The sequence below is a fragment of the Carassius carassius genome, chromosome 5 (assembly GCF_963082965.1).
Source record: "Carassius carassius chromosome 5, fCarCar2.1, whole genome shotgun sequence".
Classification (NCBI taxonomy): domain Eukaryota; kingdom Metazoa; phylum Chordata; class Actinopteri; order Cypriniformes; family Cyprinidae; genus Carassius; species Carassius carassius.
Window position 1 is genome coordinate 14,290,276 of NC_081759.1, and position 24,784 is coordinate 14,315,059.

The following is a 24,784-nucleotide window of genomic DNA, read 5'->3' on the forward strand; positions in this document are numbered from 1 at the left end:
CAAATTCAGCACTGTCCAAACTATCTGAACCATGTCAGCTTCACCCTCCAAAAAAAGTTTCAGAGGATCACAACAGAAATTTTGTCCTTTACTCTTGGCTCAACACAAAACATTCATTTGTTTCACACGTGTCTAACACTTTACAAGTATTGTAACTGTACAGAAACTGTTAACTGTATCTGTATTGTCTTTAAAAACAACTGCAAATATTGACCAAAGCTTGATTACACCACACTTACCACACTGTCAATTCAGTACAACACCAGTAAGAGCATCATTGCCTCACAGAGAACATCGGTTGGGTAATTTATTGCGAAAAAAATCTAAATGTATGCAAGTGTTACAGAAAATCTCTGAATGGTACATTTGTAGTTTAAGATAAGGATGCACAGGAATAGGCTCTCTTGGCACATCATTCAGGCTTGATGTAACAGAACACTGGTCATCTTAACAGATCAGGTCATGAACAGCAGATGTACAATAATCTGTTCCAAGAACACAAGAAATACATGCGAAGAGCTGGTATGGTATAAAAACTAACGATACTGGCAAGGGCAACTTATTGCCTGTGGTATGATTATTAGTTTGGCAATATATAAAACAATCACATTAGAAGAACTTTGGCACTTGTAATGTAAATGTTCATGTAAACTAGCTGCTATATATTCTTCATCAATGCATGTGGCTTGGAAATGAGAAAAGACCCTTATATACTAAGCTTGCCCTGACTCTTATAAAAAGAAATACCACATTACAATACCATATAAGTACTTTCATTGCTTTCTAAAGACCTCACCACACAGAATAACTAATATGTCCAAGTTGCAGAAATCTACATAACATTTATAGCAAACAGTTTAATGAATACAACTTGAAACCAGAAATAACCTATTACAGAATAAACCTTAATAGAAATATCAATAACAATGGTTTTCATTAAAATGGAATCATAACATTCGAGTTGAACCCTGTGAAGTAGCTCCGAGGGTGCAAATAAATAATGACGAAGCAGTGAGCAGCTTGTGTTACAGATAAAAAAAAACTTGTATGTCCAATTTCAGAGCAGAATCAGCGGACTGCTCAAACAGTTAAAGCAGATCACAGCATTACGGCAGACTTTAGCTGCAGACTGACGAGTCTTTTAACTGGGCTAGACAATGACAAAACCGTCACCGGCTGTTGTTCAGACTAGATTGTATTCCTTCAGTGTGAGCTGCAAGATGGTATCTTTGACAGCAGCGAACACAAATCGGATGTTTTCTGTGTCAGTGGCGCAGGTGAAATGAGAGTAAATGATCTTTTCGGAGTCTGGATTCAGGTCGACAAACATCTTCAGGATGAACTCCCGTGCTGCTTGAGCGTCTCTCTGGGGTCCTACGAGAGAAAAAATAGATCGATTTTGATTAGCTCGGTCGTCCTGAAACTAATCAGTGCTTTTACTTAAAATAACTTAGAACCTGAAGTATGAACCACAATACAGCGATGCTTGAAAGACCAACAGTCCAATAAACACATCATGACTGATCATCTTTTTCAAATCTCACAGAATAATCTGGAAATCACAATATTTTTAAACGTACCATCATATTCAGGAAAGTAATCTACAAGGTGTGAAAACAATATTTTCTCTTCCAAAAGGTCTTTTTTGTTCAGAAAAAGAATAACTGATGAATTCTGGAACCAGGGGTATGTTATTATCGTCCTAAACAATGCTTTGCTTTCCTCCATTCGATTCTGTGGGGGAAAATAACAAAACAGGGCCATTTCAGTGGTTATTTGAGTACTGCTTTACTACAGCAATCAACACTAACATTCAATTCCCTGCTTCTGACTATTTCAGAAAAAATTAAATACAATAAATAGTCATTTCATTCAAACACTGCCAAAGTCAGCACAGCTTGCCATTTGAAGTTAAGAATGAAAAAGACAGTCAGAGACAGTTTTTATGGGGTCATTTAAAGACTATTAAAATGTCAAACGGTATAGCCATTAAGTAAGATAATATTAAATGTATTATCCAAAATGTGTTATTTAAAACACAAAATTATAATATTTCTGGCTTTGTTTCATCACGTCAAAAAGGTCTCTTGCATGTCGTTTAATTCGCAATGACTTCTGAGGATATATTTTAATACTGCTTCAGTAGTTTTTATCCAAAAATAATTTGATAAGATTATGCCACAAAGTTAAAAGTATTTCCCCAAGAAATTTACACTTTTAACAAGACTTTTACTTTGCTAAAATCTTGATTGCAGGATTGAATACCCAGATAAATAAGTAAACAAATAAATAAATAAAATGTCAATTCGAGAAAATAAATGTGTCTGTGTTAAAAAGCATATGCATCAAGGCATCACGCAAAAAAGAAATTCTGCAAACGTTTAAAGTGATTAGTAACGACTTTGGCTCCCTCTGCTGGTAGTTCATTTACCTCATTGTCAGACTCAACCAGAACTTGGTCATATTCACTGAGTGCTACCAGGAACATGATGGAGGTGACGTTTTCAAAGCAGTGGATCCACTTCCTCCTTTCTGACCGCTGCCCTCCTACATCTACCATCCTGATGGAGCAGGAAAGGTCATACACTTACAATCTGGCATCTGAACACTGGGTTGAACTGTATGAACTGAGCATTTCGTATCAATGTGGTACTAGATGAACTACAAGAGTAACTATAAAGAGACGATTTACCTGAATATGACACTCTGTAGGTCAAAGGGGTATTCAATGATCCCTGTTGTGGGCACTCTAACCCTGAGCACATCTTGCTGGGTTGGAACATAGGAAGGTTCGGCAATGCGATCCAGTGAGTTTAGATAACTGTGGACAAACAGTGAACATTTCACAGTTCCGAAGCATCTCTATGATTCGTTGGGTGAAACCAGAGTTGCATTTTACCTCAAAACAAAAATTAACAAATGTACTTCTGTGTACAGGAAGCATATTTTTGTAACATTAGTTTTTTTGCATTGAGATAATATTTTCACTCTTATATATATATAGATATATAAACAGTACTATTCAAAGAACTGCAATCAGAACTATTTTGAATGTTTTTTAAAGGAGTTTTTTAATGCTCATCAAAGCTGCATTTATTTGATGAAAAATGCGAAATTGTGAAATATTATGATCTAAAATAGTGTTTTTCTTTTTTAATATACATTAAAATTCATTTATTCCTGTGATGCAAAGCCGAATTTTCAGCATCATTACTCCATTTTTCAGTGTCACATCATCCTTCATCAATCATTCTAATATGCTGATTTATTATCAGTGCTGGAAATATTTATATTAGTGCTAGCAACAATTAATTACGATTAACCGCATCCAAAATAAACGTTTTTGTTTACATAATATATATGTGTGTGTTCTGTGTATGTTTATTATGTATATGTATACACATGTATGTATTTAAGAAAAATAAGTTATGTTTATATTTTACATGTAAATATTTTCTAGATATATACTGTATGTGTGTGTGTATATATTTACATAAATATACACAGTACACATACAAAACTTTATGTAAACAAAATGTGATTAATCAATTTATAGCACTAATATATATATTCAGCTGACTGATATATAAATGACAACAAATATAAATCCTAAGGTAACAGATTATGTAGATAATAAAATAATATAAAATAATCTAAACATTTCATATGGAAGCTAATAGTTACTGTGTATTTTGACATGTTGGTTTAGCATTTATTGTTGTTTGTTTGTCAGACATAAATTATGAGGAAATATATTGCTCAGAAAGTATTAACTTGACATAGCAATAGTATAGAGCTACTAATATTTATTTGAATATCACGGCTCAGATCATTTGATCCTGGCTGAATTGATGAAAAATGTTTTGATGAAAATTTAAGATGGCAGACTTTGGTGTTTTGGCAAATCTGACCGCTGTGTGAGAGACATTGTTGAGATATTTTCTGAAACTCAAGAAGACACATGTTAGATTATTTGACTTTTTCAAATGAGAAAAATCAGAAAAGCAGAAGTCTTCAGTAAAAGCCACATTCCTTCTGCATTTAATTTCATTGCTGTTTAAGAGAAGCCACATTAGAGCTTAATTTCATTGTGTTTCTTCTTTCTTATGGAAGGTGACAGGCTTAAGATGCACTCACTATTTTGTGGAATCGGAGAGTTGGTATTCTCTCCTCCGGTCATAACACTCCTGAATTCCTGGGTCATTCCATAAACTCCTGATGGCATCTACATAGGGATTGACGAATAAAAAGACCTTCTCTACATCTACTTCTCGGACAATGTTTGCATTGGCCTGTGAGGAGAAAAGTAGTGCAATTAAAAGAGTGTTAAAAGCTGATGCTTCAGCCAATGTAGTGTTGCCAAGTCTATGGTTTTCCAGTGAAATTATGCTACTTTTATAAAGCTGTCACAGGTTGACTTTTTAGTCTGCAGGTTGAAGTGAAATCTTCTGTCCTTGGTAAAGCATTTTCGACTGAGTGGAACACACTGAAAGGAGATTTTGACTGGTAGAAATGCGAATTTAGAGTGATTTTGATTGAGCTAATTTTGAGTACCAGTTGAATGAGTTTTATTACACAGATCTGGCAACCCTGAGCCAATGGGACACAGTCAAAAGTTAATGTTGAGTCATGTCCTAGCCCACTTATACATAACCTGGTTACAACTTTATTGACCCATTTTACTTAAAACTCAAATTTGTTGAAGTTCTCCATCTCACTACACCTGACCCAATAAGACAGAACTTGATTGAGGCTAAGTTCCAAAGTATTTCATCTACGCACAATGGAAAATAGGTTTGTCTTTGGGGGCATCTACAAATGGAAAAGAAAACTAGAAAAATGGCACATTTCTGAAAGGCAGTAAAATGGTATAATTAATTTCATAGCTTGGAGGGGTAATTGTGTTTCAGCCTAGGCAACATGATTAGCCAAATTCATTGTATCTCTCTCAGGGTATTTGACTCAATGTTTGACCTACTTCATGGCAAAGTTATCTGAGTGACACTTGATCTGATACACTGAGCCATGACTCTCAAGCAGACAATGCAATCTGAGTCTAACTTGCAACATTCCCCTGATTCTACAGAAGTTGCAAACATGCCACACTCTAGCATTTGTAGCACTGACAACATTAATAAAACATGCATAAACATCAATAGAAACATCAGATTAATAAGAGTGATTGGGTAAGAAAATTACTGTACCTTATTATGTTCATATTTGTAGTGGATCTGGAGAGCATCCATTGCCCATATCATGGCCTGCAACGATGTAAAGATGTTTTGGTAGACCAGCTTGGTAAAGCCTCTCCTGTCTTCATCTGAGTAGCCTGAGCCATGAATGATCCTCATCTGTTTAATAAAGGTGCTTTTCCCACTCTCTCCAGTTCCTGAAAACAGAAGCATGTGTATATAGTGAAGGGTTAACAGTGGAAAATCTGGTTCAGTTGAACTAAATGGTTGGTTTGGAAGATCCTTGAATGGCAGCGATTCACAGATTCACTTGAATCATTATTCCAGATGAGTTCCCATTAAGTACACATGCAGCATTTTGTGTTCATAGAGTCTACTTTGAGTGAAAAAAAACCCCCAAAAAAACAAAGATTACCCCTTGACAAAGTGCTATGTTGGTCAGACTAGTTTTTAGACACAGTCCTAATATAGTGTCTATGTTTATGCTACTGGCCCCAGCTTCGACCAGGTAATGATGAGTTTAGACTAGTTAAAAAAACACACACAAAAAACGGCCACGTTTCAGCGGTTAGACTTGAACAAAATTTTTCAACAGAGATGTCTCTATCTTTATTGTTCTGACACTGGGTGACTCTTAAGACATTGTATGTATAAACAAATATTTTTCTTTTATATTATATTAATAGTATGCTATATTTCTAATGGGCGGAATGCAGATGGCAACCAATTTAATCTTTAATCAAAAGAGTGAATCGTAAATGTTTTTGCGAATGGACAAAATAAACAAAAATGAACCACATGTGACCCTGGACCACAAAACATAAATACCATAGTACAATACACCATAGTATATTTAAAGCAATAGCCAACAATACATTGTATGGGTCAAAATGATCAATTTTACTTTTATGCCAAAAAACATTAGGATATCAAGTAAAGATCATGATCCATTAAGATACTTAGTACATTTTCTACCGTAAATATATCAAAACTTAATTTCTGATTAGTAATATGCACTGCTAAGAACTTCATTTGGACAACTTCAAGAGCAATTTTCTAAACATTCTGATTTTATTTTATTTTTTTTGCACCCTCAGATTCCAGATTTTCAAATAGCTGCATCTCGGCCAAATACTGTCCTATCCTAACATACTACATCTCAATGGAAATCTTATTTATTCAGCTGTCGGATCTCAGTTTTAAAAAATTGAACCTTCTGACTGGTCCAGGGTCCCATATAATAAAGACATTACATTTTGTGAGCACAACTGCAACAGTTGTCCCACCTGTCGAGCTTATATGAATCAAAATAACGAGGGCTGATCTTTTATTTGCAGAAAAACAGGCGTGTAGTGCTGAGAGACACTGAATCAGATGCCTACGTAACGTTACGCATTATATTTTTATGAATGAATTCATTATTTTTATTTTCAGATGCCACATGTGTAAAACTAAAACTATTTGCATTTTTTTTTACGCCTTGACACATGCACGAAAGTTTGGCAGAGTGACACGAAAGCACCTCGTACCTAGCAGAAGCAGTTTGAGCTCGCGCCGAGCCTCTTTCTTGTCGCGGCGGAGCTGCCGCTCGATCTCGTCGTTGATCCGTCGCGCTTCTTTCGCCTCCTCACTGAGGCAGCACGTCATGATGTTGTCCAGCGTCATGATTCTCCGCGGCAATTTACAGTTTGGAGCTTTTCAGCAATTCCATCGAAAGAACATCAGCCCCGACTCTAATGCAATCGTTTAGATAAAGCCAGAGAAAGAGATTCCCTGCCGCGCTGAGGAGACAATCCAAACCATAAATCGTCATTTATAACCCTAATATTTCTGCAGCGGATGGAAAACGAAAGTCAAATATTACAGAAACCGTATTCAAAATGTAACAGTGGCTGAAATCCTGATGCGGTGTATCTGTTAAATCACTGAGAAAAACAGCAGATCCTTTGTATTTAATAACTCCACTACAGACTGTTTTTATATTTGACGTTCAATACTGAAAGTCAATACGACGCAGTAACGTTAGTTCCTCTTTAGACCGTACGAAAGTCTCCTGTCCGTGAACTTGTGGTTGGGAATATTTGCATGAATGGTGTTGCCCCCGTGTTAAAGTCTCCACTCCGGGCGTGGTTTCGCTGCATATGGCCGACAATTCCCTGGAAAACCGTTTTTCCACATAGTGAACAAACACTACAGCACTCTCGTACCACGGACAGTCAAGAGTCCACGCGTCTGACGAGATTTTATAAGTTAGTCCATTGAGGTCTTCACTCCTGTTTATTTAAATCCCGGTTTTTAATAGGCTCGTTTTGGACTCTCGGTTCTTACATTTGCAATAGGGATGTCCGATTCGAGAACGAATCGTTCTTTTGAACCTGCTTTTTAACGATTTGGAAGAACCGATTAACACGCGTTTGTGAATCAGTATGTTATGTTAGTTAACTACAGGACGGGGACAGTTCGTGCTTTCAAAATATGTACATTTTGTATGTAATTATATGTTAGTTACCTATTTAGCTACAGAAGTAATGAGTAAAATGAGCTGATGAACTATACCAGTGAGATTCAAATGAATCGGTGTTTGAAATCGACTCAAAGCAAACGTCCGAACCAACCGACTCGCTCAAATGATTCGGAACTGTCTACTAATAATGTTCATTAAAGGCAGCAGCATCCTCCACTCCCTGTGTGTGACGCGCAGAATTGAGGAGGAGCAGCTGGTCAAAAATAATGAAATTGTTCAGACATTGGACCAGTCTCGAGCCTAAATGATCCTTATGAAAATTTTCTTGCCGGATACTAACATAATAGTTTTTTTTTTTCAGGAGACAACAGTCCAAAGCTAAACATTATCTGTAGAAAAATAAACCTTTACATACATGGTTGGAGCTGAACCTTACAGGAAGGTAGGACTTGGCATCCCTGTTCTAGTGTTGGAAAATTACACAGAAAATTTAAGTGTTTTTTCATGACCTAAATTAGATGTGAACATGAAAGTTTTCTTTCACTTAAATAATTCCTGTTTTTAGTTATTATGTATGCCAGTTCTATAAAATAAATGTATAAGAAATTATTTAAACCTCTTAAATGAGAAAACAAAAAATCAGCTCTAATCAAATAATCCGATTTAAGCTTTGGTTAGTGCCAGTGCTTTTAAATTATCATCGATTACTATTTATTTTTTTATTTCTAGTGACCTTTAGTTATTTTTAGTTATACTCCAAATGAAAATGAGAAATGGCAACATAGCTGAACTAAAATAAGTTTATTTTTTTATCATTTATGTCAACTAATATTTAATTCAAGCAATGAAAATGTTTATTTTAGTTTCTTATAACTCATAAAACAAATAGCTAATTTATTCCACATTCTTCTGTGATCATTTTTAGGGGACAAATATGCAATACTCAAGAAACAGTATTTATCAAATGATGCTTAAGATGTAAAAAAGTAACATGACATACATTGTTCTCTAAAATACTATTAAGAAACATGTTCTATGCATACACATCTCATCTTAACAGAACAAGCCATTTAATTGCACACATCCCTTTAACTAGAAATTAAAAACCAAAACACAGACACTGTTTTAATAAAAGGTGGCACAGACTTTAATTTTTTAGATTCGCAGCACATTCTACAAAGACACAAGAGGGGACAGAGAGAAAGAAAAATACAAGAACATAGAAGATGCCTGCCACAAGTGTTTTTTTTTTGTTGTTTTTTTTTACAGAGAAGCTTTTATTTCCCCCCAACTGTGAAGAGAACGGTGTCTAGAAAGATCCATCTAAAATGGTAAAAATGCTTACAAACACGTACAAAACAAGCGCTAGCAAGATTTAACGGATCCCAATGTCAGTGAAGTACAAACGGTCAATCCATCTTCTGAGGTTTTACGAATCTGAAAATCGGGTTGCGAAAACTAGCACAAAAAAAATCCCTCAGGAATGAATCTTTTTCCCACCCTGAAAACCCCCATTTATCAAATCAAAATAGACGTTCATCCTTTAAATAAAACTGTACTGATATTAAAACTTTAAAGAACTGAACTCAATATTTACACTTTCCCCAAAAAGTCTCATCATCAAGACAACAAGGTAATTGGACAAATTCATTGGCAAGAAAACGAAAACAAAAAACAAAATTATGATTACATTCTGCATGTTGCACAGACTAAGCATGCAGCTCTGGTAAGGCCAACAGCGGACATCACAGATGGGCTCCCTCTACTTACGAAACAGTACAATCAATAATGGAAAAAAAAAAAATAAAAAAAATAATCGCGAAAAAAAAACAATTAATGTTAAAGAAATAAGAGGATCCACTTGCTTTGGAGAAAACATTTCCTTCAAATATGTTGTCTAAAAAACATTGTATGGAGAAATGGCAGGGAGCACATCTACCCAAGAAGCAGAGGAATGTAGGCTCTGAAAACAAGCTGAAGTGATCAGGTACGGCAGTTTGGCTTGGATCTCCACCCTCTAGAAGAAGCGACCAGAGTACTGCTTCACACTGAAAGAGGAAATGACACACTTGAGACCACAGACAAAATCTCATCATGCTGGGACAGTTCGTTACATGCGCTGGATATGCCATTACAATAAACAATACAAAACAAACTGTACATAAAGTATTATAATAAAGTTAATACAGTACTGACAAAGCATGAGCACATCATCTAGTTTATAATACACTGTGTACAAAAGATAATTAAACAAGCCGATTTACTTATGAGAGCATCCTAATGATGTTTACCTAACTCTATTTGCATCTTTTAGGTTTAATCATATGAGCATGCATTTATTTATTTTTAATTTAAGTAAAATTAAGAAGCTCAAATTAGCTTTGGGACAACTAGTTGTCCAAAAACCTACTAGTTGATTATTACAGTTGAATAGATTTTCTACATCTTCTGTTTTGATATTTTAGCATCAATGCATTAACTTAAGCTGCATTAATTTAAAACTGTATACTCAATAAGAAATGTAACCATTTAAAAATTAACTTCATTATCCCCAGCTTCCTTAAGTCAGTTTTAAAAATATGTACACCTATATGAATAATGGCAGAAATTTGACAGCTGGTAAGCATTTTGGATTATTGTCTCTCACGATTACACTCACATGATTGCAGCAAGATCTGCTGCTGTTTACATCCTTAACATTAATCAAACGACTAAAAGAGGAAATCACTCACTGAATAACTTCTGTAATGCTAATACGTTTATAAGCTTCAATGCACGTTAAATGAGTCATTTGATGCGATTTCAAGTTTTCCTTTCTCTTTGGAGTGTTCCCTGAAGTTGTAAAGACTAAAGTCTCAAAACCAAAGAGATATTCTTTATTAAAGTTAAGACTCTGCCACGCCCCCCTAAAAAGGCTTATTCAAACCCACCCCCACGTCTACGTCACGATGTGGAAATATTTGCGTAATGCCACCCAAAATTTGCTAGGACAATCTGGTGCTTCTGAAACAGCTACTGTAAGTATGTTTTTATATTAGTTTAAGTATTATGTCTGTCACGCGACTCTGTTCCCCTTTCGAGCTTGAACTGATGGTAAAACTAGGGACATTATTAAATGTCTTTACATTTATTTTGAAAGATGAAGCTCGCGATTATGGAAAGTGGTGTTAACTTTCCGATGAGTGCTTGAGGTGTTCGGCCAATAAAAATGCACTGGGTCAGTTGGCCAATCAGAGCAGACTGTGCTTGTTGTAAGGAGGAACTTTGTAAAAAATGATGTGTTTGAGACAGGCGGGGCATAGAGGACCTACAATAATGTACAGTATTTTATAAATAAATAATGTGTTTTTTGAACTGATGGTAAAACTAGGGACATTATTACATGTCTTTACATTTATTTTGAAAGATGAAGCTCGCGATTATGGAAAGTGGTGTTAACTTTCCGATGAGTGCTTGAGGTGTTCGGCCAATAAAAATGCACTGGGTCAGTTGGCCAATCAGAGCAGACTGTGCTTGTTGGAAGGAGGAACTTTGTAAAAAATTATGTGTTTGAGACAGGCGGGGCATAGAGGACCTACAATAATGTACAGTATTTTATAAATAATGTGTTTTTTGAACTGTTGGTAAAACTAGGGACATTATTACATGTCTTTACATTTATTTTGAAAGATGAAGCTCGCGATTATGGAAAGTGGTGTTAACTTTCCGATGAGTGCTTGGTGTTCGGCCAATAAAAATGCACTGGGTCAGTTGGCGAATCAGAGCAGACTGTGCTTGTTGGAAGGAGGGACTTTGTAAAAAATGATGTGTTTGAGACAGGCGGGGCATAGAGGACCTACAATAATGTACAGTATTTTATAAATAATGTGTTTTTTGAACATTAAAAGCATGTCAACATTCTGTTACACCAAATACACAAAATAATTATCTTTAAAAAAAAAGCATCATATGACCCCTTTAAATGCATACAGTGAAGAATATGCAGTTTTATTGTATATTTGATTACTTTATGAAATTACTGTAGTATTTTTGTAGCACAGGCCTACAAGAAAAACTTAAAAAGCACTTTATTTGCATATTTATTCTAATATATTTATTTTTACGCTTGTTTGTAATTAATTTATTATTGATTGTTTACGTCTTTAATAAGCTAAAGAACGTTACTGTGATATAAGAATTATGAAATTTCAATAATATATAAAATTGTGGTATTGTAACAACCTTATTTCCAGCACAAATAACTATTGTGATGCATATCATCAGTTACACTGTGCAACAATGAATCGTTCTCAAAAAGACCAATCATTTCCACCACTTCACAAAGTATAGGGTCAATTATGATTTCATATCTGCTTTAAATTTAATAACATGACTTAATTGTATACCCAAACAATAAGGTGAATAATAAGAGTGCTTCATTTGAAACATAAAACCATGATACAGACAAGAGACAGGTTAGCATTTTGCATTAGAAAGCAGTCACACTAGCATGTTACAGTAGAAAAGCTGGTTTATGATCGGTTTACCCATGCTATCAAGTATAAGCCAGCACTGATATGGCCAGATGTGAGTTCAGATGTTAGTCAGAGTAGGCCTCTTCAGTTAGGATGGGTGAAATGTGTTTGAGGGTGGGGGCAGATGATGCTGGGCCTGTGCTGTAGGGCAGACCGTGCTTTGTTGTCACTTCATCTAACTAACAACAACAAAATCACAAGTCTTCCACACAGAAGCAAGCCAGCGTTCACTCCATTCTCCTGGGTCCCACTCATATGCCCCTTGGTAAACTATATTTGGATTTGATCCCAAATGGAACTAATATAACAAACCCTTCTGTACACATTTCACAAAAAGGAAAATATATGAAACTCCCCTGAAGTTGGAAGCTGTTAGATCAGGCAAAAAGAAGTGCATGAATCGGCAGTCAAATGTATATGAAGCATAAAGAAAGTGTGAAGAACTACTGAAAATACATTTTAGTTCCAAATAGTAAGCAAAGAAAGACAGGCAGTTGGAATTAGCAGTTTAGCACCTGTATTTTCACCATAACAAAATACAAGACTTGATATACTCAGGAAGCTGTGATTTGTAACCTTGTGTCCAAACCAGGTATGAAAACAAAGCAGGTGAATATCTTTTCTCGGTCTAGCATTGGGAATAGAGATTCTTTTTCCGAAATTGGTTCTATAAGGATTGTTAAATGAAACTATTGAGGAACCGTAATTGTTAAGTGGATTCAGAGCCCACACTGAATCTCACTGTCGCACCTGATTAAAACACATGATGGTTATGTGTCAGGATGGGGTTGTGGTAAAGTTCTGGAATACGCTATAGACTCACCTGTTCTGTAGTAGATACTGGGCATTCTGAATCTGGTCTTGTGTGCCTGTGATGGTAATGATCCGGTCCTCTGAGCCCTCCAGAGGCTCGTCGATTTTAATAGATGCTCCCGACTCATGACGGATCTGCTTGATCCTCTGGCCACCTTTTCCAATGATAGAGCCGGCCAGCTATAACAAGACATGAAGTAAATGTCTCCCAATCCACTAAAACTAAAAAAGTGGTTGAAATACTAACTCAAACAACAAAAATACATAGTTATGTAAATATCAGTTATCCAAACAGATTTCCAAATTCAGATTAATTCGGTTTCAGAAGCTCTCAATTTGATTTTGATTTGATTCAGACTGATTTGAGTAGATTTCAGTTATAATGTCCACTTTGATTAATACAAAAGTAACACTGCTGCTTAGGTGTGGGCAAACAGTTTGAATCAGGTAATTTCCCAATCCCACTGTTTCAAACACTCATTATCTGCACCACCAAATAAAATTCAGAAGTGAACATTAAATTCATTTAAAAACTGACACCAACTATAAAATCCTTGTGTTTTTCTACTTTTGCACTCACATCTTTAGGGATAGTCACTTGTGTTGTAATAACAGGCCCACCAATGTCACTGTAAGAACCTCGACCACCTGTTGAAACAAACATCTTACTGGGATTCAGTCAATGCCTATCATGTAGGCCTCTCATTCAAGCAAGTATTAATATATACAATCCATTTTCACAATATCTGACACTCACCAGACTGGAAGGGCTCCCAAGAAGAATTATTGTCTTCAGATGAAACAAGAAAAGAAAAATAAGATGGAAAAAGTGATCAAGATATCAGAGCTATGACAGTAAAAGATAAAGAGAGAGAGAAAAGCAGGAAACGCTACACTATTGAGGTGTGCAGTGCTCCGTTTGACTGGAGGTAACCTTGAGCTAGTGTGTATGTGTGCAGCTGAAGAACACTCACCATATCCACCTCCACTCTGTGTACAACGATGGGGGAAAAGAGAGAGAAAAGAAAAAAAACATGGAGTCAATTCAGAGAGCACAAGCGTAAACCAAAGCACAGTCTACATGGATCGTTGATTCTTTACGTTTTCAATCTGACACTTCTATTTAAAAAGAAAGCAATAAACCAGTAATATATATATATATATATATATATATATATATATTGCATTGACAATTTTGTCAATTATACACATTTAGCCCATTTTTATTATTGTAATCTCATTCATAAAATTTCACAATACTTTACATTTTCATTGGAAGTGGAAGGAACAAACATTATCGTATCAGGAATCAGAAGACGAAAATTGATTAATTTGTCATGAATTTGCAAGAATGCCAGAAACAGCCTTCTTATTTTAATTTTTTACATTTTTAAATTCAAAATATATATTTGAAATAAGCTAACATTTATTCTATTAAAATGAACTGCATCATTCATATCTTTTTTTATTTTATTTCTATTGTAAGAAACGTGGCCTGAATATGTTATTATGAGACTGAGCTGGACATGCATGTGCTGATACTCTGTCTATGTGGATTCTGTCAGGTTTGGCATCTTCCAGAACGCTCAGCTCACTCAGAGAAGCAAAGCCCAAAGTTCATTGGCGAGAGTGATGGCCTTCACCTACGTATTTAACTGCTCCTTGGTAACCAAGGCAACAAGTGATTCAAAAATCTGTTGCCAAGCAACAGCAGGCCAAACCAGTGCGCTAGGCACAAGAGCTCCACGTATGAATCGATTACAGTGTCACTTCAGAGAGGAAGAACAAGCCATTCTACTTTTTTTCTGAAACTGCCCATTAATGAAAAAAAAATCTCTATCATCCTTCACAATGACAGATGACCATCAAATGATGAATCTCAATATATGCTGCGAAACTACAAATTCATATTCGGATGTTGATTTATGCTCATTGCTCACCATGCTCTCGTAGCGTTCTCCAGCTCGCCCCCTTCGGTCACTGCTTACAGGAAGAGAGACAGGCATACTTTTATGTGCTCATAATGGGCACGCTTCTGAAAGCTCTGAAAAACCTAACATCACGAGTGGCCAAAAAAAATTAAAAAATAAAATAAAAACCTACCAACAGACAAACTAGAAATAAACTAGAGATAAAATTGAAAAATATTTACATTTAAAAGGCCATTATTTGATTTCAAACTTTAACTGAACTGATTACAAAATATATTATTTAATATGCCAACTATTTAATTAATAGAAAGCAGAATTTGGTAAAAAAATAAAATGATTTCAAAATAAATAAAAATCACAGGGCCTTAAAATGCTATTTTTGTTCAACTTTTAGTAAATTGCAGTTTAATATTGATTTAAAATAAATAAGGCATGCTTTTTGGTCAATAAAATTTCATTTAACAATTACAACAGAGTCTAGAAACATAAAAGAAAAACGAATTTAAAAATAAAACGGAATTTGGAAAAAAATAAAATAGTCATTCATATTCACGGTGGGTGAAAAGTTTTTTAATTGAAAATGTATTTTTACAGAAAGATTTAACAACATGAGGTACTATATGTCAATTTTGTTTTCTATTTGACCAATAAATGTAACAGCTTTTAGGACCCACATAAACCCATCTTGAGTCCTGTTAGAAGTCAAATTCATTTTCTTTCACCTTTTATCTTGGTTTGGATATGTGTAGTGTGCCAGTAAATGTTTCAGGTTAATTGGTATTCATTTCACACTCTTTGTGAAGTTTAGCATTTTGTGATTTGCTGCTCATTTTTGTTTTGCTCCTAAGTGTGAAGGTCAGTTAAATCTACAGCTTTTCTGATTACTTACTTTGGTCTGTCATCCATATTGCTGTGATAGCTCTGGTGGGAAAATCGATCACCTCTAGGAAAAAAAAAAAAGTAATGTAATCAGTTATTCCTTTCCCACTTACACAAATGTACTTCTATGCTGGTATAACACACATATTACACAAGATATGACAGATTGGCCAGTGAACTCCTAAGAACTGCATTGATTCCCTCACATCATTCAACAATACCAATGTAATCAATTAAAACACAAACAGATGTGGAAAAGATCATAAAAGGCACCTGATTGCAACACTTATTAAAAAACAAACACACACACACTTACATGTAATTTTATTTTATTACAGTTATTATTTATTGATGCCCTTATTGAAAAACTGTAAGTACCTGCAGGTTGAGGAAATCACTGCTACATTCTCTTACCCTCCTCTAGGTGGTGGTGGTGGAGGCAGAGGCAGATTTCGGGCCCTACTGCTCCCACGTCCTCCTCTGCCTGGTGGGGGTGGGGGTGGTCCACGACGAGGGCTCATATCATCATAATCCCGTCTGGATGGAGGCATGGGACGACCTCCACGGCCAGGAGGCTTGCGTTCGAATCCTCCTCTGCCTCGCATTGGAAACCCACCCATAGGCCGTCGCCCTCTTTCTTCATACATCATGGTGAAGCCGCCATAATCATAGGTCTCATCATAAAAGTTTGGGTCATAGGGCTGGGCTCGACCTTTAATGGGAGCCTACAGATAATGCAGGACAAATATAAGCTTTATTTACCAACAAAGAAGAAACTTTCAGATTTTGCTACAATGTCTAATGAGTCAGTATGTTTTCATCTCACCTCTGAAATCAGCTCTAGAATGACCTTGATGCACTCAACCACACGCTCAGGTTTTCCCCCGACTAGCACTACACGGTCAGTGGAGTGGGGGCAACATTCCTGGAAGAGCTTGATTGTAGTCTGGGTATTCTTAAAATGAATTAACCAATTTCTCATTGTCAGGGATAAATGTTTTTTTTTTTGTGAAGCCGATTTAAATATTAAGCCACCTGGTTACTAACTCTATTTTACGATATGTGGTATTTTTAGTACTGGGCTTACCTCCCTCAGTTCCTTGATCTTGGCACCTTTGACTCCAATAATGCCTCCGGCCAAGCTCTGATGAATCAGCAGACGCAGCTCACAGTCAAAGTCAGTCCCACTGTAGTGCTGATACTGCCAAACATACAGCGTAAAGGAACATTTAAGGACACATGGAAACCAACAGACATTTTGTCACATCCAATCAAAGTGAATCGATGCATTTTGGTAAGACAAATATCCATATTCAAAATGTAATAATCACTTTAATCTAGCTTGCGCTCACTGTTGTAAATAGAAGCAGTTCCAAGGGAATGATGTTTGAGGTCAGCTTTGCGCATGAGCCACTCAGAAGTGACACACACCGAAACGCAGCAGAGAGATCAAAACAAAACAACGGTCACTAATTAGAAATATAAAACGAGGATTTGTAACGAAGAATGTCAGAGGATTTCGATTAAGCCAAGAGGACACTGATTTTCATTTGCTAGCTAAAGTAAGCAAACTTTGCTTCCTTTGATCCTGTATACAAACGTTGGTTTTCACGAAACTCACCAGCGCATGCGCAACAATGACCTCATACGGCGTCCGCCCAGAGCTGCTTCTTTGTACAACTGTTGGCGCAAGCTACATTAAAGTGATTATTACGTTTTGAGTATAGATATTTTTCTCACAAAAATGCATCGATTCGCTACAGGAGGCCTATGTTCACCCCCCGGAGCCGTATGAGACACTTTTTTATGGATGGGAGCTTTTTATTTAAATTCTTTTGGATTAAGCACTGTGAACTAACCCTTTAAGCATTCTAAATTTTTTAAATGTTTTTAAAAGCACCGCATTTTTCGGACTATAAGTTGCACCTGAGTATAAGTCGCATCAGTCCAAAAATACATCATGCCCTCTCGCGGCTGGAGATGGTAATGTTTTCTACTGGTTCATTTCTCTTGGTTCATGTCAAATTAATTTTGAGAAATAAGTCGCACCTGACTATAAGTCGCAGGACCAGCCAAACAAAAAGTGTGACTTATAGTCCGGAAAATACGGTATGTTATGCTTGCCAAGATGTGATGGCAAAGCTGAATTTTCAGCAGCCACTACTACTACAGAAATTCTTCAGAAATGACTCTATTATGCTGACTTGGTGCTCAAGGAACATTTCTTGACATCAACATTAAAACGTTGAAAACAGTCGATAGCTTTTTAGAAAACTATTATACTTTTTTCAGGATTTTAAAAAATATGAATAGAACAGCTTTTATCTGAAATATAAACTTTTTCTTGTCTTTGTCACTTATGATCAATTTAATGTACCTTTGCTATATAATTAAATATCACATTATTACAATTTAAACACCTGGTTACAAAATGGAGCTTTTTTTTTAGCAATTAATCAAAAAAGTATAGCTTAACAATATTTTGAGTAGAACAGTGTACAAAGTCTTATAGAAAATTGAAGTCATTTATAAACTGAAAATCTTCAAATCATATGCATTTGAAACAAATATGTACGGTAAATAAAATGTTAATTTAATGGTGTCTTTAAGGTTTTCAATAATGGGTTTGATTTGCTCACCTCCTCCAGGGTAGGGATGATCTTCAGCAGAATCTCACCAATAGTCTCTATATCTGCGCTCACACTCAGGATACTGTAGCAGCACAGCAAGACAAATGTAAGACAAAAGCAAAACAAAAGGATACAAGACTTTAGTTCCAGAGCCCTGTTGCATACCATAAAGCAATGAAGAAAGGGGAAACAAGACTTTGAATCAAAAGAAAATAAATTACAAAAAGGGGACTGCTGAACACATGTTTTAAGTTTTCCAACACTGGACTGAGATACGGGCCATTGACATGCACTCAGTTCTCGCACATTCAATTAATACAGGTCTTGAAGAGATGGGCGACAGCGAGAGGGCTGAGACTGAAAAGGCACTGTATGGCTACACGAGCCAAGAGAGAATGAGAGAGATCAAGACAGGCCTGCTTACCACTATCCCACCACCAGAACATTTGGGGGAGAAAGAAAAAAAAGAAAAAAAATTCACAAGTATCTTCAAATCACTCTATGGTGCCATCAGCACATCACATTCTCTCAATGATGAGAGAAACCAAACCAAAAACTAACATAAAAAGCAAAAGAATGAGGCGAAGAGGGGGGGAAGGGAAGAATGATAGATTTATTTGCAGATAAAGAGCCTGAACGTATGCGGGCTAAGAGAGAAAAAAATAAATAAATAAATTAAAAAAAAACCAAGGGGACGGAAATGCAGCACCAGAGAAAAATCAAAGACAACAGTGATGAGTGACAGAGAGGGCTGCGGTAGGGCGCAAGCTCAGAATCATGGACAGTGATGTTGGGAACAGTGAGGGAGAGGGGCTCAGGGGTTGGGGGTCAACAAGGACAGAGCGAAAAGAGATGGCCTTCTCCACAATTCACCGTCAGTTTCACCAAATGAAAATAATCATCCAAACTAGGACTGGGCAGTATGATGCATAGGATGTAAAAACTGATTGATAATTAGCCGTTTTACATCATATATAGACTGTTTTAAGTTACTGCAAGGAGTAATGCAAAAATACTAGCGATGCACCTAAATATTTGGTCAAATAAAATTAAACCTGAAATTAAAGTTTTGATTTAGATAAGTGAAAATAAACTTCCTGTAATTAACTTTGGGTAATTGAACTTTTTAATAAATAATAACCAGACGTAGTTCTTCGTAAAGAAAATTTTACATTACCAGCTTTAGCATAGGTGCAACATTTAGTTGTTGGTGGTTACTGAGGAATGATGCAACTTTTCACATTAATATTGAATCCAGTTGATATGTGGTCACAGGTGTGCGTATCAGTGCATATATTTGTATTTACAATATTGGTTTTACATTTGCTTTCAGAATTATTCATATGTTATGGATAATCTGATAGTTTGGTTTCATTAAAAGTGAAATATAAAAAGTAAAAGTAACTTTCATTCATAAGTGCGGCATGGTTATATATATTTTAATTTGCAACTAAATATTTTTTTTGTCATACCACCCACCCCTAATCCACACACTTCATTCAGCAGAGACTATGAGTGAGGTCTCTCCCCATCTGAGAAGTGGCTGATTAGATACAGTTCTGTGCAACAAAAAGTTCGCAAATTATATTCAGAGACTTAATGGGGGTGTTGAGGGAGAAGAGAAAACATATATATTTAAATATATATACAAAAATAAATTAAGAAAAAAAAAAAGTTAAATGGAACAATACACGTTTCTTAAAAGGGGAGGGGGACTATATGTATGAAAATGTTAAAATGAAACAGAAGTCAGGTTATCAAAGACATGTGTTCTCTTTCTAATCAGGCAGTGAGGCAATAACTGGTGGGACATACCGCTCTGGGCCACTGCTGTCTGGGACTGATACACTGGCATTGTACTGCATTGGTCGTGGAGGTTGGCATTGGGCAAGGGCATTCAATCACATGATGTCAAGTAAGGTGCCCATTTAAGGAGGGGCACGATTATGGGCGGGGCCAACCGGGGTGTCAGGTGGGCGGGCGTTCAGGGGCGGAGGTTGGGCCAACATCAAGGTGGGCAACGCAGGAGGGGCAAGTCGATCCAGTACATGGGCAACGGAGGAAGGTGGCCAAAAACAAAAAAGTAAAGGAGAGGGAAGAGGGGGAGAAGGAATACATTTTTAATTGAATACAAGGCTATACTTATTAAACTAATGTCCAATTGTCTTTTTTCTTTTTTGAAGAGACTATGCAATGAATGCACATGAAACAGGGCTGGACAGATCTGAAGACAGTTTTTAATGTAGAACCACTGGGCAACAGTGGTTCACACAGGACTATGGGTCAGCTCAAGAGTCAAGACATCTGTAATTGGGTTTTCAAAAGTGGGGGGAGAGTGAAAGAGAATGCCTTCAAGAACAAAGTCGAGAAGTGCTTCCCCTTTAGTACACAATGTCAAAGACTCACAAAATAGCCTCATTTCAGAGAGCTTGTCTGTCCAAATGAGCCAACCTATAGCTACAAAACGGAAGATCTGCCCTCAAGATCAAATGCATAAAAATCTTCGCAGGATTGTAATGGACGGATTGGTGTCTAGAGTTTTGATTTGGGTGACTTCAAATCCGACTGATTTGTGTTTTTGCTGACAAAGCTGAAATGCTCATGAAAACAAATGTTGGGTTTGAAAATGCTCTCAGAAGTCTCGTTAAAACTTGACCATTAGAGAACTCTGGTTAAAGGTTCATAATGGTCTTAATACTCACATCTGTGCGTAAGGCTTTAATGTTCTTGCCTGCCTTTCCAATCACAGCCCCTGCATTCTGAAAACAGAAAACGACACTTCTAAAAATTTAATCTATATCAAAGAAATGGAGACGAAAAGTGCATTTGTATGGCTTCACTCACTTTGCTTTGGAGCAGCACCCTGAGCTCTACCATTTCATCTGTGTTGCGGGAGCGTTTGAATGCCTGTTCCTCATCCGTGTCCTCAGCAGGGCGCTTGCCTTAGGGAACAAAAATCTGGCACATGAGCCTCAACATCAATTAAGACATTCCTGTTTATCAAACTGCTCGTTCTGAGAGAATGCCATTATGGAATCCAAAACATAACCAAGCACTAGTGACTGAAGTTCTCATGAAATTCGAGGACTAATAGAAAGCAGTTTAACAAATAATCCTCTTTCTACCATAAAAACATTATGTTATAATCCAAATGTATACATGCTGGAAATAGGGATGCACCAGTTGACCGGCCATAAATTGGAACTGGACGGTTTTTGGTTAAAATACGCAATCGGCCGGTTTTTGGTCTTTTTTCGGCCGATTTTTCCGGAAGTGTGACCGCGTGCACAGACTACATTGTAATCATTCGCTATGTCATTTGTGTGGAAGTATTTCGAAATCTGTGCGCAGAACAAGGGCAGCCGTTCAGCACTGGACGTGCAGAGCTACACGTCTGAGGCACAGATAGCAGGAATTGCATACTGTACCTTTCCTTTCCATGTGACAAAACGGAGTTTTTTTTTTTTTTTTTTTAATTAGAACTTGCATACATGTTTGAAAAGCCAGAAGTAAACGTCAGTTCTGCATAGGATGATTTTTATTTTACCTTAAAATTACATCGACTTAATTGTATTTTAAAATCACCCGCTGTAGCACAATGAAAAAGTGTTTCATTCACCCAATTAAAAAAAAAAAATAGGGTAATGATTCACATCTATAATTTTTTACTTGAGTCAATAGTTATTTATTTTTCATTGGCTCAAGTAAAAAAAATATAGATGTGAATCATTACCCTATTTTTTTTTTTTTAATTGGATGAATGAAACACTTTTTCATCTTCTATGTAGTTTCAAACCAATTCAAAAACGAAAGCTAAATGCTGATTTAAGTATCTATATTTGTATTGAATGTAGGCTACTTACTGTGCAGTTCCTGCCATTAATTTCAGATGGTTACGGTTATTGTTTTCAATAGCCAAAAGCCAGTTTGGCCTATTAAATACCAAATAAACATCTCGTTTATGCATACTTTCCTTCTTTCTTTTTTGTTGCTTAAAGAAAAAAAAATCGGAAATCAGTATAGGATTCGGCCAGTTAGGTTGTAAAAACATCGGTATCGGAATCGGCCATGAAAAATCATGATCTTGCATCCCTAGCTAGAATATAAGGCAATCACTCGAGAAAATGCTTCTATTTAGGATTTTTTTTTTTATTTGACACAATCATTAATATAAACATGCATTACAGTGGGAATATATGTTGAGCTGAAAGCTTAAGCTATTAGGCCATCAGAATGCATCAGAACATGTCTGTTGCCATTTAGCCTTTATTTATAACTCTTTAACAAGGACATTAAAAAATATTCCCATGAAAAAAAATAAATAAATAACGGGAACTACTTTCAAAACCAAGGTCACAGAAAACGTGGACAGACACAGTTAAACTCTATTCCTTACCGTTAGTGTCAGTGTTACTGAAAGTGGTATCTTCTTCCTGCTGCTCAATTTCTGTCTCCATTGTCTTCAGCCAGCGGTGAAACTGGAATAGGCTGTCCTCGACGGGTAACTCTAAGAGACATATTATCTTAAGTTTTAAAACAATGCAGAAACTACACCATCTTTAAGGTCAACTTGAAATCTTAATTAATGTAGAAAGTTTGTTATTGCAAAGAAATTATTTCATAAATTTTCATCAAAATGTTATAGCCTGTTCTGGATCAGAATTGACTTTTAGCTGATGCAAACATGGAGTCTTCTCCTCCAAACACCTGTCATTATTTCTTAATTGATTTTGATTCAGGTGGTACAAAATTTTACAAAATGTAAACACAAATCATTAAAATCAAGGACTGACATGTATTGCATTTACAAAGAAATACTACAATAAGCAAAATGATTAACCTAATGTAGATACAGAAAGGAAACCAAGGCAAACTTTATATTATTATTAGCCATATTACTAAGTGAGAAGAATGTGCTAGAATAGTGGAGAGTCTGAATGGACCAACAGCCTTTGACATCATGACACCACAAAATAAAGGAAGTGTTTCCTTATCTACTGTAAGTCTGTTTATTCCTCCAACCAAACTATACATGATTCATTATAACTTTAATTTGTTTATATCATCATTAAGAGAGAGAGAGAGTTCACTCTGAAACGTCATATTAAAGTCAAACAAGTCTGTGCCTGCACAATGTTACAGTGATATTATTAGACAATACTATGCTACTAAATATGACCATTTACATGCACTACGGTATTTACGTAGTACTTAACAGAAAAAAAATTGAAAATACGAACAAGAACAGGATGCACATTAAAATAACGCAATATACATATAAAACATTCTAAATCAATTTATTTCAACAATTACAACACCATTAAAATGCAAAGTGCATGTATTTTACCCGAAAAACCCAGTGGTCAGTATTTTAATTATTAAATGAGAGCTAACGATATCAAAATATTCGCATTGGTTATATATTAGAAGCACACAGTTTATGGCTGTGTCAAGGCCCAGTGTTTCAAAATGGTGCGCAAGTAGCATTTAGCCTGCTAGCCTTACAGTTACAGTTGCCATAACAGTACAAGTCTTCATTAACTGACAACACATCTGCATTAACTGAACTGTGCGAAGGACATCCATATCATTGTGTGGACAATAACAAGAACACCTGTCCAAAAAAAATGTATATAAACGAAATCTTTAAGCGCCTGCGATGTATGGGCACAAAATGGCTTGTTTTCTAGATTCACTCCTATTGCGAGCAAAATGACAACACATGGTGTAGTTAGTCCATTTAGTATACTTATTTAAAAACAGTTTGCGTCGTGTGCAAGATTATACTTTGGTTAGATAATAGGGAAATGATTATCTGACGACTGTTGCGTATGATCAGCAGGAAACTCCATTTTGAGAATTGCTTACCTTAGCAAGCTAACTGGCTAATTTACAGTACGACGACGTATTTAATGTTCTAATTAACGTTCGACGCTTCTGTTATTTATTACTCCCGGAAATAACTGTGCAGTTTTAAAAGGTGGTGCCTGTGTAGAAATACGACTCAAAATACTGAACAAACCTGCAGGCAGCCCTTCCGTGACACCAATATTCACCCGAAATTTCTATGTATTCTTCTACCTTGATTTCATTGTAGGGTTTACGTGCTATTTTTAGCTTCGTGATTGGCTGTACCGGAAATTAAACACGCGGATGTATTGGTTGAAATGACTGTCAATATAAAACCTAAGAATCTAATTGGGTAAAGGGCTGTCAGCTATGCACTGTTGCCCCGCCCCTTAACAGTCGCTTACATTAGACTATCGTCATAGCAACTGAGAAGCACTCGACTTGTCTTGTGTTTAACAGCTTGGCATCATACAGGCCTACCATAAATAAAATGACACTTTGTTTTATTACC

General features: G+C 36.2%; 2 protein-coding genes across 5 annotated transcripts; both read right to left on the reverse strand.

The window, feature by feature from the left end:
* Positions 1–207: 207 nt before the first annotated feature.
* LOC132140815 (guanine nucleotide-binding protein G(q) subunit alpha) lies at positions 208–7,520 on the reverse strand. The gene is made up of 7 exons (XM_059549814.1): positions 6,722–7,520; positions 5,205–5,389; positions 4,138–4,292; positions 2,693–2,821; positions 2,432–2,561; positions 1,581–1,734; positions 208–1,374 (listed from the first exon to the last, which is right to left on the reverse strand). The coding sequence occupies exons 1-7, from the start codon at positions 6,855–6,857 to the stop codon at positions 1,184–1,186; spliced, it is 1,080 nt and encodes a 359-aa protein (XP_059405797.1). The 5' UTR covers positions 6,858–7,520; the 3' UTR covers positions 208–1,183.
* Positions 7,521–8,779: 1,259 nt separating this feature from the next.
* On the reverse strand, positions 8,780–24,594 carry LOC132140816 (heterogeneous nuclear ribonucleoprotein K-like). 4 transcript variants are annotated; one of them, XM_059549816.1, is made up of 16 exons: positions 24,446–24,593; positions 22,820–22,930; positions 21,268–21,365; positions 21,126–21,182; positions 20,239–20,282; positions 18,433–18,505; positions 16,881–16,994; positions 16,620–16,748; positions 16,208–16,518; positions 15,804–15,857; positions 14,924–14,963; positions 13,958–13,973; positions 13,741–13,773; positions 13,564–13,631; positions 12,994–13,163; positions 8,780–9,704 (listed from the first exon to the last, which is right to left on the reverse strand). In XM_059549816.1, exons 2-16 carry the CDS (start codon positions 22,878–22,880, stop codon positions 9,674–9,676), a joined length of 1,299 nt encoding a protein of 432 aa, XP_059405799.1. In that variant the 5' UTR covers positions 22,881–22,930; positions 24,446–24,593; the 3' UTR covers positions 8,780–9,673. The 4 variants fall into 4 exon arrangements, with proteins under 4 accessions (XP_059405799.1, XP_059405798.1, XP_059405800.1 ...); XM_059549815.1 differs by having other exon boundaries at positions 14,924–14,966; XM_059549817.1 differs by lacking the exon at positions 13,741–13,773 and having other exon boundaries at positions 14,924–14,966; positions 24,446–24,594.
* Between the last annotated feature and the right edge of the window lie 190 nt (positions 24,595–24,784).

Excerpts from the sequence above, each read along its gene's own strand:
- LOC132140815 (XM_059549814.1), bottom strand. The coding sequence starts at position 6,857 with ATGACGCTGGACAACATCATGACGTGCTGCCTCAGTGAGGAGGCGAAA. Across the intron at positions 1,735-2,431 it reads TGGTTGAGTCTGACAATGAG|AATCGAATGGAGGAAAGCAA; the intron begins GTAAATGAACTA and ends TTTCCCCCACAG. Across the intron at positions 1,375-1,580 it reads TTACTTTCCTGAATATGATG|GACCCCAGAGAGACGCTCAA; the intron begins GTACGTTTAAAA and ends TTTCTCTCGTAG.
- LOC132140816 (XM_059549815.1), bottom strand. The coding sequence starts at position 22,880 with ATGGAGACAGAAATTGAGCAGCAGGAAGAAGATACCACTTTCAGTAAC. Across the intron at positions 21,183-21,267 it reads GGGTGCTGCTCCAAAGCAAA|AATGCAGGGGCTGTGATTGG; the intron begins GTGAGTGAAGCC and ends TTCTGTTTTCAG. Across the intron at positions 20,283-21,125 it reads TTAAAGCCTTACGCACAGAT|TACAATGCCAGTGTATCAGT; the intron begins GTGAGTATTAAG and ends CGACCAATGCAG.